This window comes from Orbicella faveolata, unplaced genomic scaffold (assembly GCF_042242905.1).
Source record: "Orbicella faveolata isolate gen_17 unplaced genomic scaffold, um_ofav_v1 contig_1, whole genome shotgun sequence".
Taxonomy (NCBI): Eukaryota; Metazoa; Cnidaria; class Anthozoa; order Scleractinia; family Merulinidae; genus Orbicella; species Orbicella faveolata.
Window position 1 is genome coordinate 32837331 of NW_028301536.1, and position 12670 is coordinate 32850000.

The 12670-nt window shown below is 40.1% G+C and overlaps 2 protein-coding genes across 2 annotated transcripts; both read right to left on the bottom strand.

Moving 5' to 3' along the window:
- Positions 1 to 837: 837 nt before the first annotated feature.
- LOC110054120 (uncharacterized) lies at positions 838 to 4284 on the bottom strand. The gene is made up of 3 exons (XM_020760455.2): positions 3915 to 4284; positions 2399 to 2742; positions 838 to 1462 (listed from the first exon to the last, which is right to left on the bottom strand). The coding sequence occupies exons 1-3, from the start codon at positions 4181 to 4183 to the stop codon at positions 1128 to 1130; spliced, it is 948 nt and encodes a 315-aa protein (XP_020616114.1). The 5' UTR covers positions 4184 to 4284; the 3' UTR covers positions 838 to 1127.
- A 1419-nt stretch (positions 4285 to 5703) lies between these two features.
- Positions 5704 to 8045, bottom strand: LOC110054211 (uncharacterized). Its single transcript, XM_020760565.2, has 2 exons — positions 7889 to 8045; positions 5704 to 6265 (listed from the first exon to the last, which is right to left on the bottom strand). The coding sequence occupies exons 1-2, from the start codon at positions 7941 to 7943 to the stop codon at positions 5940 to 5942; spliced, it is 381 nt and encodes a 126-aa protein (XP_020616224.1). The 5' UTR covers positions 7944 to 8045; the 3' UTR covers positions 5704 to 5939.
- Positions 8046 to 12670: the final 4625 nt, after the last annotated feature.

The window sequence follows — 12670 nt, forward strand, 5'->3', positions numbered from 1 at the left end:
AGCTATTTCAGTATTACAGTTCCACAATAATAAAAAGCATCGGATTCTTTCCTTGAATCGAGTCTTGTTAGACGAAGTAATGAACTCACGTGGTCGAAACTGAAAACGGCAATTAATATTATATTTTATTTTTCCCTGCGGAAAAAAATCCGCTCAGTAACAATCCGTAAAACCTATGCAACCACCCATCACCCCCACCCCCTCCGCTTCAATCATTCCTCCCCTGTAAATGTCTCTTCCTCAGTTGCCCTGTCGTGTCACTGTAAATCACTAAATATGGCTCAAGATACAGACTTACGATCATTTTAATCACATCATAGGATTACATACTATAGTTCCACCTGTGAAACAGCAGCTCATTGTCTTTAATTTAACCTGACAAATAACTTTAGACTCAAGTCAACTTCTAGTCATTGCCGAACTTGTAATTTTTAACCTATAACTTAGTTTTTTAGAATTTTAGTTTTTAAGCTGTAATTTTCACTTTTAGCGTGTAACGTTCATTTTTTATGTATTTTAATTGTAATGCGCATTTGAACATATACGTATGGAATTTGCGCACAACAAATTCATAATTATTATTATTATTATTATTATTATTATTATTAACTTGAGAGACGAGCGTAGCTACGTCTGCTTTAAAATTAATTAATTCTATAACTACCTTGATTGGTAAAACCGTTATATTGCACTTAATGATTGTTGGCAAGCTGTTTTACACAGCCGTGCCTAAAACTAGCAGAAAACTGACCGTCTCATAGGATAAAGTATGACTTCCTAAACGTGGCTACATACGAGGACGTTCCGTTTAACTCCAGCATTATCCCCACCCACCCACCCACTCCCCCCCCACCCCTCTTAACCCTCCTGAAATGAACAAACGTTTGGAAAAGGTAAAGTAACTTGTTACAATGGGCGTCCTATCAGGACGAAATATAACCGAAACGAAAAAATTTGGCTAAACCATCCATATCAAGTAATTAGTCGCTTAGCTTTGAGTGAAAGATTTCCACGTCAGGGATATCAGTTAAACATGGGAGTGGAAAAAAGAAGTATAAATTTTGTTCACCAGTGGAAAAACTACAGGAAGACATTCAAACGAAAAGTCCCAGTACTTATTTTTACCACTACGACAGAGGTTCTTTATGATCATCATCTTGTCCAGTAACGATCTTCCCTGGTATCGTACGGCAACTCCACAGTCTTGCTGCAGCAATCTTGGCTCCTTGATAAAAGCGCGGATAGTGATAGGCATAAACTCCAATGAATATTACGGTCTGGCCATAAATCAGCAACCGAGGCGTAAAGAAAAAGATAATCTGGTGTCCAGGCCACAATTTGAAGTCTCCGCCCGAGATCTCGGTAAGACGAGCTGGACTGGTACAGAGACAGATGGTCAATGCGAGTGCGCAGCACATCGAACGTAGATTCATCTTGACGTGACCACCGACATCATCTGGGCCTTGGAAAAAAATAATGTATTTCGGTAAGTCAGTTAAAATCCGAAGGGGATGGGTTGTGAGAGGAAGTAAAACCTGTAGATTCCGCGCTTTCTTGATACCCAATATTTATTTTGAACAGTAACACTTTGTTTTCCGCATTTTGACAATTCAAGTTTCTATCATTATGCTCACACGTAGTCTACGTTCTCAATTTGTAAATCGCTATTTACAACCGCAGACAACTCTTTATTACGATTATCTCTGTACTAGAGACAGTCCGCAGAAAAGGGGCTATCGGTAAATAGTCACCCAGAATATAATCAGTCTTGCAATATTGACGGCAGGTTCATCTAAATATCGTAAATTTCTGATAATAGCTCATACTTGACCAAAAGGCTTTTGTGTTGGACTTATTTTCCAGGGGCTTATCATGGAAAGAATAGTGTCAACGTTGGGTTTATGTTTGGCAGGCAAACTACTTCCGAAAATGGTTAGATGAATACTTGAAAGCCACACGAAAAACTTCTCTGAACATTGCGATAGGAAGGCTAAAAAGGGCATTACCTGAGGAGACTATAAAATATATCACAATATAAAATTCAGAAAAATCTGTACAATTACTTGGGACTGATAATCTGAAGAATTTCATTTTTCTTTTAATGAGACCTATGACTAAATGGGCCTCAATCCGGGGGGACTAATCATCGGTCACTTGTCTATTGATTCGAGGGGGGGCTTATCTTGAGCTTATTTTCGGCGGAGAGGAACATGGTTATCGCCCAGGGGGTTTTATGGAACGGATACATGATATCAGTTTTATTTTTCAGTATTATCCCATTTTAATTATGAGCTCAAAACTCATAGGAACGAGCCACCAAAAAAACCTGAACAAATTTTGCTAACGTGGTTGAAATGATTTTGTACAAGATAAAATGAAGGCGTCGTTGCTACCGTACCCGCTTTGTGGAGGGCTTCATAGTCTGGATGTTCGACGTACTTCCCGTGATAAAACCAAATGGCGAGCAGAGGCAAAATGGCCACGTACACTTGTTCAGTCCACTGAAACATCCACATCATTCCCAAACTTGGATCGATCAGCGTACAACGCGTGCACCCCTCCGGAGTCTGTTCAAGGGTGGTGAATAACAGGGGGCACACGAACAATAGGGATACGAACCAAGTGCTGCGCCAGTGGATTGGACTGTTGGGGTAGCCGTATGGCGTGAAAGCATCGCGTACCAAGTTCAGGATGTGATTTGCTATGGCCATGTACATAGCTCGCTCAACAAAAAAGTTCAACCTGCAGATAAATTAAAAGCGGTGTTCAGTGTCATGTTTACTGCAGTTTTATTTCCATATTTATGAAATAATGAACGACGCGGTGCGCGAGTCCGCCTTTACAAATGCTGATCCGAACACGAGGGGGCATACGGATGAGTTGGTATTCATCCTCTTTAATTACACCGCAGATCTATAAAATTCGGAGAAGACATTGTGTCCTTGAATCTCTTTACTGGGAGCTATTCGTTCGGTCATCAATCGAACTATCCGTGTATTGACCATCTCATTATGACCTCTTTTCAGTAAGTTGACCGCTGAAGATTACACTTCTTTGTCTGTGAAGCCAGGATTCGTCTAAAATAGGGTCTCAATTTCGGTATCTGGCCTAAAAATTAACCTTCATCGTTAAATAAGAGAGCCGTCAACCGTCAAACAAGAAAAAAATACTGTCAGCCGTCACACAACCAAAAATCTAACCATCAACCCGTCAAAAAGCTATATATTTTAGTCGTCAACCAATCGTCGAAGGTAACCTCCCAATGAGACTCGATTAAACCGCACGGCTGTTCATCTAGAGGTAAACTCCCGGAAAAACAAAGCTGAAGAAGCGTGAGCGATTGGTCGAGTCATAGGCAAAAAGGTTCTTCGTTAAAAAACCCTAACCAGCTGCTAGTTGTTATCGGCAGCTATTCTTAGAACATTATTCCAGTCCGTCAAATGTTGGCTGGAGTTATGCAAATTTTTTGGATCTTCCCAGACGAGAAGTTCATTAACTTGTGTCTAACTGGTGATTAGTGTAGTCAAAACTTTCTCGTTGTTCCCTGCAGCTTTATAGCCATAAAAGTTTACTCCTGCAGTTTGAAAAAAAAGTCAATCGCTTGCGAATCGAATAAAAGTGCCGCGAATAAAGTATTCAAAATACAATATGCAAAAACGGTTTTTGTCTTATTCCAGTACTGATAATTACAAGACAGTTTTTCCGCTTAGCGATTCACATGTGTTACTCCACATTTAAAAAGACTCCTTGGAAAATATGAGAACAACTCAAAAGAAGGAAACGTAAAGAAAAAAATTCTTATTATTGCGCAGGCATTTTAGCGCACGAGGGGTTAGAATTTGAAGGGGCGTTTGTGTTCAAACTTCATACCAGTTTTTAAATATAGTTTTTCTTTTTAACGCGTGTGGGTTTACCTGCAGAAATGCTCCCCGAAAAACCAAGAACCTCCTGAAGTGAAGCTGATAACGTCGAGTGGCATACGGATCAAGAGGATAAGGTTTGCAATAGAGTAGTGCAAAAGATGGCCATTGTAGATCAGAACTGGGCAGCCTTTTAAATTCACCAGCTCTTTACAACTCAGTAAAATAAAGAGGACGTTGCTTGTCAACCCAACGACGAATACGACGAAAAATATCAGGAATTCCAAGAACTGGAATTCACCACCACAAGTCACGGTAGGCATGTTCGGCGAGGAAGACGTGTTGAGTTCGAAAGGGAAGAAACAACTTCTGAGTGTTCAGTGAAAATTATGACAAGCAGTTCACTTGACAACAGAACAAAGCAATAAACCGATCCTCTTAGTTAATTGCCTAAAAAAAGGCATGTGGTCAAACAAAACGGCTTATTTTGCATAAGATCGATTTCAGTTTAAACAGCAGGAATAAGGTTAGCTGAACGGCATTGGTGAGCTTTTCATAACATCTGTTTTGACCCAAGCTAATTTACTAAACTCACTCTTATGATGAAAGAAATAATAAATAGTCAAGACTAAAGGGAAAAAGGCTGGCAAAAAATTATTCTGGACAAACAAAAACAACATTTGGCAAGCACGCCAGTGTTAAATGGAAATGTCGATTTACACTGAAAAAAGATTCTGCATCAATATCTCTCCGCCCCGCCGAAAACGGACAAAAATGGGTTTTGGTTTTGTCTTAGAAAAAGTATTATTTTAATGTTTTAGAGTTCCTCGGGGGATAAATTCACGCTTTTGTAGCCAAACGCAGTGCCGGATGTTGGTTTCCGGCCGCCATGTTGGTGCCCAAACGGATGGGCACCAGCATGGCGTCTCCATACAAATCTCTATAAGTTTGGGTAAAAAATTCATCCGCATATCTCGCGCAAGAAAAGCTGTCTTTGCATATTTACCTTCTTTCTTCTTTCATTTCCCAGATTCTGGACTTTATCTATCGACCGGTTTTGATTTTTATTTTGATCTATTTTGAATTGCGTGACACTGAAAACCAGCAATAAAAGTTATACGCTATATATAGATATGTTTTGCAACCACAGAATATAGTTTTCGAGCTGTTTTCGCAAAAACTAGGGCCTGATAGATGCCTTAATTCTCAGTTTCTACTCAGCAATAGGGTTTCACTTGCAACGAGATCGTAGAAAAAGTTTTTTTTAGACTTTTACTCATCATGCTGTGAGAAGATCATGAGTGATAGAGAACTGACCCGAAAAAGATTTTTCCACGAGGGCCCGTGTGCATGTCATTAACAAAACCTAGTCCCAGTTTGGTCTAAGACAGGCAGAGGTAAAAAATGTAAGGCCTACATACGAGCCAAGTGGCCCATCAGGCCGGAGCGTATTCCGGTTTCTGTAGCATGAAGTGACTAAGAGTATTTCTGCTCCCCCTGGATAGGATGCTAGGTTCAACGCAGGTTAACCACAGCATTAAATTCACCTGGAGAGAAAGGCACTGGGAGAGTAAAGTGTCTGGTCTAAGATCACAACACAATGTCCTCGGCTAGGGCTCGAACCCAAACCGCTCGATCCGGACTAAAGCGCACTAACCATGAGGCCAGCGCGCCTCCACGGCCTACAATAGGGCAAAGGTTTTATTTGGGAATGAGTGGAACTGATCCCTTCAAAAATTCGAATCTTAGGAATAATTCTAGCGTATATATACGGCTTAACACTATTGTTTTCAGCATCTTTAACATACAATACAAGCAACAGAAGATAAAAAAGTCATTGAAATTAAGCAACAACATTTGAAATTTTATTTAATATTACATGGAGCTTTCATCAGTCACGTTATACGTATCGACAAGCTCAAATTATCGCTTATAAAACGACGCATGAGAGTAATTTACATTACAGTTCTTAGAAACTCCTAAATGATAATTCGACATCCTAACTTGATTGTTCCGCGTCTAATAACTGCATTCTACTAAATGAAATTGGATGAAAATCCAAAATTACTTAAAAGCAACCTAATAACCGAACAAGTAGATAACTCCAGTGGCAATTGGAACGCAAGCCATCAAGAGAAGACTGCTGACCATATGACCAGGGGCACCGTTGCAGTAGTCTGAGGAACAGCAGTCCACGTTACACTTGACACCAGGCTCATTGCAGACAGGAATGTCAGATGCTGAGCAGGTAGCCGCGCAGCCTTTCACATAAGCTTCTTCAGTAGAACTGTGACCGCTGGCTTTAATGCACCGCTGCGAATTTAGGCACCTGACCTTGTATCGCTTGTCATCGCAGTCTTTCCAAGAGTGGGTGCTAAGGCACTGATAACATTCACGGGAAAACACTGCATGATTGAAGAAAAAGCGAGATAAAATTATAAATGTGTGGTTACCAGTTTTCAACACATTGCTTGTATTCTTATCACAGCCTGTACAAACACTTTCTATAGTTCCGAGGCTTTCGTTTCTATTGTTCAATTTTCGCTTCAAGGGTGGAAGGAAGCTAAGAAGTATTGTTGAAAAGTTGTATTCATATTTAGCTTGCTGGCAGGTTCTGTTCTTGAAGAAGGGAGAAAGAAATGAGGGCTACCATGCAACACTTAGAGTTGTGCGCTTCACCGCCAATAAACCCTGCTACACCAGTCGTCGAGGATCAGTATATTTCCCTCCCTTTCACCCCTGACGCCCCTTCCTCCTTTCCCTCAGTCACTCATCCAATCCCGAAGGGAACATCTATCAGGCCATGTTATCTCTAGGAGCACTGATTAATTACCGTAGGGATAACAGTAACCAACTAAACAAAAAAACGAAAAAATTTGAATTCAAGGGGTGGAATCCCGAATTTGTGTATGCAAGCAATCCGAAAAATAACGGTCACGATTGTCAGCACATGTAACTATGTGAAATATTTCTGCACGAAATGTGTTTTCGAAACCGGAAAATTTAGACCCCGTGGTATGAGTCATCAAAAAACTACCAAGGGCAAGACTGGCTCTTATGCTTCTGGAAAAACTGTTAAATATTGTATAAAATAACTAAATAGCAGGCTTTTAGAGTGCTCAATAGTTAGATTAGAGCAATTTATGACAGTAGGAGTAAAAAGTTGGATTAATTGGTCCAAGACATTTACTCTTCCGAAGCAGTCAGATTGCTACCACTGCCAGAAAAAAAAACGGTTACAGGGAAAGTAAAATAACTATATATGGAAATTGGACTTCGAGTTGCACTAACGTATAGTTTGAATACTTGCAACCGCGCTGGTGAGTTTACTTTACTGTTATTCGATTAATTGAAGCTGTCTTCAGCTCATTCAACGTACGGTGTTTATCTGAAATAATCTGTTTCAAACAAATTAAACAACGTTTCGGCTTCTTGTCTAGTTTTGCTACAGCATGCTTTGCTTTAGCAATTAATGATTCTTTAAGACTCAAACGTGCAATTCAGCATGGTTTATTTGCGACATGGTATTTAACGCCCTCACATGGCATGATATTGAATGCTTCGATCCGTTTTGAAATATTTTGTGCAGTTGACGTGTTAACCTGTGATAGTGGATAGTGATCGATCGGGATGACCTATAAAAAGTGGTCTAACAAGACATCCAGTTAATTTAAAACTGTTTCTTTCCTTTTAGCCTTGAAGTACATTAAGGAAATAAACTGCTACATGTCAGTCATTAGGAAAATCTGAGTGAATGTTGCTTCCATTGCATGTTTGTTTCGCGAGAAAACTAGAAAGTTTTGCAAACTGAAAAAGTGAACAGATTCACGCTAAGTTTCCTCAAAGTTCTTGAATTGAGAACGAAGCTAAGGACACTCTAACTGAAAGTAAAAAGCGCCACGAGGTCTAGCTTGCCTGATGATGATGCAAGACCACCGAGCGACTTACATCCGACTTGCACGAATTAAACTTGTTTTTGGGTATTGCGCATTTAGCAAATACGAAATGTACAACGTAAGTTCACTTACCAAGTGGCGAGAACATTAGAAACACGACAATCACCAAACTCTGTAAATTCGACATGTTTCTTCGTTTTTTTCCGCTTTGCTAGTCGCCTCGTGGTTGTGACTCTGCGAACCCAACTAGGGCGATACGACGCAAACTGAACAACTCAAGGGACCTTTCAATGCTAAATGTGATGGCACACCTTAAAAATGTCAAAATTGATCTATTTCGGAAGTAAGATGACAATACTTGTCAGAAAAACTGTTATCTGATTGGTCAACATAAAAGCTTGTCTTTATGATGCATACCCCTGATTGCTCTGCTCACCTAGTGTAGTCCACCCCTCTGACTCTGATTTGTTCCGCGTTGTATAAAATATAAGGTAAAGTTTTAAAAATGCTAGCTATTTACATATTCAAGTTAGTCAGATTGTTCGTCTATTCATGATTAATTCAAACGCGCGTTAATTCAGCCGCCACCCTTGTTAGTCAGGCGAGAACATAAATGAGCGAAAATTTCATCCTGACGCGAATCGTTCTCCCTTGTTTCGTTGACTTTAATCATAACATTATGGCGCTCGCACACAATGACTCCACAGCAGCGACGAGTATAAGCAAGCTGCATTTCTAACGCTGTTGAGATCAAAGCGCAATGCATGAATACTCAGAGTTACAACAAGACAGTCAAAAAATAGTATGATTAATCTGCTGCTACCAAGATTGTTACCGCATTCCGATCTTTGATCTGCCGGCAATGATGGCGTGCTTTCATCAATCCAGTGTGATAACGTCATACCACGTCCTTTCGTGAATTATAATAACCGGCTTGCCGTAAATTGTAATACCTATCGTGAATTGTAATAACACTTGCCACGTGTTTAGACAACGAATAGTCGCTCTTTTGCTTATGGCCCATATAACGTGACAAAAAAAAGTGCGAAAAAAAGCGCGTGACTTCTTGCCTCCATTTTCATGTTTCTTGCACTTTTTGGTTTTTTGCGGACATTACTCGTAGGGCGCTGTACGGGTCCGGAAATGATCCCAGGACCGCAAACGATCCCGGACCGCAAATGATCCCGGACCGGAAATGATCCCCATATTGGACCGCAAATGATCCCGATCAAAAAATAAGGAATGGCATGGATTTATATCAGAGGAAGGTGAGAACATGTACAAAAATAATGAACTAAAAAACATATTTTATCATTTTACAAAAAAATATTCCACAGTTGCTGTTTTGTTCTTCGAAGGGTACAGATCGTTTTCGCTGTCACGCAATAAAAAAAATAATAAATAAATCGAAAACCAGCCAATGGAAAAAGCTAAGAAATTGTAATGTACGCTATAGAAGATAACTAAATAAGGCACTTCTCCAAGTTTTAAGCCTGTGCGTTTCCTCAAACTTCAGATATTCGTCGTAAATGTTTCCCAGAAATTTACACTGCCCAGTAACAAAACGCCATGTTGGTGTACATCTGTGGTACACCAATATGACGGCCGGAATATAGTTTAAAATCTGGAACTTATTTTGGCTTTCTAGGCGACTGATTATCAGTACTAAACAAACAAGCAATAACATAAGCCCTTTTTCTAATGCTCTAACTTCTAAAAAGGCTCAAAATCATGAGATAAGTATATATTTTTCAACAAACTCGATGGTAGCCTTGTGTCACGCAACCTCCATAACCCTGAAATTCAAAATGCTCTGGTTTCCAAACGAAGCACGCTAATTGTAAACAGATATACGTATACCGCCTCTTATGCCTGATGAGGATAAAAACACGTCACGTGAAGACGATCTATTGAATAAGAGGTCTTAGAAAAATACATACTTGTAAACATTCTCGAAATCCCGGTGGCGATAGTATCAAACATCTATCAAACAGCTAATTGTCAAAACGAAGTGCAAGCCTTGGCCTTGCGTGGTCATGAAGCTGAAGTTCATAATTATAGCTTGGAATTTTGGTTTCTTAGAATTCTCAAGTGGTCATTTCCGAGGAATTAAAGCCAAAATACGACCAAGGAAAAATTACAAAACAAATTTGTTCAAATTTCCAGTGTTATACACTGGGACCACTACTGGGGGACCACTAGGTGTTTTACAGAGTAATGAAGCGTTGTAGCCGGCGTTGTAGGCTTGTAGGTCTACTCAGGTGCAGCGTCTTCATTAATAGTTGCTTCATGGTTAGATTTTAGTTTAAAACTTTAGACGAGTGGCGTTAATGGCTGATAAAATGTGATTTAACTATAACACCGAATTATCAATGTTTAACAAAGGAGGATATGTAGCGTATGTTGCACTGATCATAATTTTACTGAGAATTGTAAAGAAATGCAAGCCAAGTCGTGTTTTGATGATTGAGTGGTGATATTCATAACATCGTAGTTAGCGACAAAATTTAGTCGAAAGTATGAAAAAAAAGCAAGTTGTAAGCCATCATAATTATAAGATGGCTTTAATGAAAACATCGGTATTCACGTACGCCAATTCCCTGTTTACACCATCCCACCATCCATGCCATTCCTTATTTTTTGATCGGGATCATTTGCGGTCCAATTTGGGGATCATTTGCGGACCCGTACAGCTTTCCATTCGATGATAAAGAAATCTGAAAGCTTACACACAGCTTGTTATTACAAAGTGCGACAACTTGTTATTACTAGGTACGACAGGTGTTACAAAGTGCAACAGTTTTATCACAAAGTACGACAGGCATTACAAAGTAACGATGATTATTACAAAGCGCGACAGAACACTCTGAAAAAGAGGACAACCTTAAGAGTGGATGTCTCTAAAAATCAAAGAAAAATAAAAAAAATCGCGGACATGGTCAAGAAGTCGTTTCGTCCCATTTTTTGTCTACAGGTAGCTATAGGTGCTAGCTAAAGTGAAATGAGGTTAGTTTGTGTAAATATTGCAACCTCGTTCCCAGGGTCTCTCATCTTACCGCCCCCTGGAGCGAGCGAAGAGAGACCCTGGTTGGGTCTGGTCACGTGTCTCCCAGACTCTGGGAGATGACAATTAAATTATTGAAGGGATGGGCGGCCTAGTAGGAATTTTGTCTATACTTAGCCTACGGGAGTTCGGGAAGTGTTGTCACCAAAGTAAACCAAGAACGATATGATGTTCTGCGGCAATGTACGGCGGTAATATTCTGCAAACGCCAAGGAAAACTTATCCATCATCTGATAGCGGAAATCCAAGTCGCTGATGGTGGTATGGTTTAGTGAAGGACGTTACATATTGTAAAAATCTCCTCACGAAGGCGAATGGAGAATTACACACCGCAGCCGAGGCTGTGTATGGAAGATGTTTACTCATCTTTACCTCAGAATGAAGTGTAGGTCCTGTTACCGGCGATTAAATAATTTTAGAGAATTCAGGGCCTTTTAAATGATCACTGAAAGCCAAAGTTACTTCGAAAGGAGCGAAAGGGTGAAAAGATTTATTGAAGTTTCACCGCGCCGTCGGTGCCCCGAACTTTGCCGAGCGCGAAGGACATAAATACAACGAACTCGTCGCGGTATGCATTTCGTCGTCGTTGCTGATAAAATGGATTTATCTTCGAACGAAACGAGGCTAGAAAAAGAAAAATATAATTTTTATTGTGTCGTTAATAAATTAGTGTACGTGACGCCAACGGTTCGAGAGAATTGTACACATTTTCATTTAATTCTCGATCTCTCGACCTTTCTTTGCTTCAAGCGTGTTTCTGAGGGGCATTTTTTGTGCCGTGTTATTAGAAGAAATGGAAATTATAAGTAGAGCGGAGTCGTTTGATTATGTTACAGCATATTTTTAGAGGTCGCAGGTCTGCATGGTTTCCGCTGTTAACTGCACGTCGCTTCTCAGAGTTTGACACCTCTGTAATTTGCCATGCCGTGCTTATACTTTGTTTAGGTTCGTTTCTATTGCAAGATATGTTTTAAGGCTCTACGTATTGGCTCTCCAGGAACAAAGATTAAAATATTCAGTGAACATATTGCTTGCTCGCATTCTATATCGTGACGCCGCAGGTGACGCCGGCCCGGCTATTTGATTGGAACTGTTTGCAAGCACAGTGCGTTGCACGAATATCATATTTATCTTTGGTCCAGCTTTTCTTCAGAGACTGCCGTAGCTTTACTTTGAGAAAGCTATACGTTTTCCTAGAGACGTTCTTATGTTTTTTGCATCAATTTGATCGAGTGCATTCAAAGGAGAAACAACAATTACTACGGGATGAAATTGCGCTGCTCGACGTCCACAGTTGAAATATGACTGACTTTCCATAAATCCAGTGGGTAAGACGGCAACACTGAAAATCACTGTTTCGATATCGAACAGATCATAGAAAACTGTTTCAAGTGCTTTAATGGAATCGAGTTTTCCCTAGAATACACTTGAGACAACGCCTTGTTCTATCTAAAAAGGTGTTATATCGATTACAAAATCACGTGACACACTTGCGTTACTATGATCTCTAACCTAGTGATACGATCTATCGTTACATCCCTTCTTTTCTAAAAAAATCAAAGAATCAAATAAATCAAATTGAGTTCTACTTAAGTCATGTCCTGTTTTGTTTGTCCCTTTGCTTTAGCAAACATAGTCCTTCAAGTACAAAGGGGTCTTGACAAATCGACCAGAACGAGTTTGCTTTACTCCCGCCAGCTGCTTTGTTAGCGCTGAATCGCCTGCTGGAAGCTTTACTGGTGTCTCTGGAGAGGGCGCTGTCTGCGACGAATTGAATGGTGAAGTTGCGGTTTCTTGGGCTGCCGGTGTATTGTTGTCCTGTGGCATTTGATCTGTTTGCGGCTGCATTG

What these genes read in the sequence shown, in the direction of transcription:
- LOC110054120 (XM_020760455.2), bottom strand. Translation starts at nt 4,183, where the DNA reads ATGCCTACCGTGACTTGTGGTGGTGAATTCCAGTTCTTGGAATTCCTG. An exon ending in TTCGGGGAGCATTTCTGCAG is followed by an intron (nt 2,743 to 3,914) that starts GTAAACCCACAC and finishes ATTTATCTGCAG; the next exon opens with GTTGAACTTTTTTGTTGAGC. An exon ending in TGAAGCCCTCCACAAAGCGG is followed by an intron (nt 1,463 to 2,398) that starts GTACGGTAGCAA and finishes TTTTTTTCCAAG; the next exon opens with GCCCAGATGATGTCGGTGGT.
- LOC110054211 (XM_020760565.2), bottom strand. Translation starts at nt 7,943, where the DNA reads ATGTCGAATTTACAGAGTTTGGTGATTGTCGTGTTTCTAATGTTCTCG. An exon ending in TCTAATGTTCTCGCCACTTG is followed by an intron (nt 6,266 to 7,888) that starts GTAAGTGAACTT and finishes TCAATCATGCAG; the next exon opens with TGTTTTCCCGTGAATGTTAT.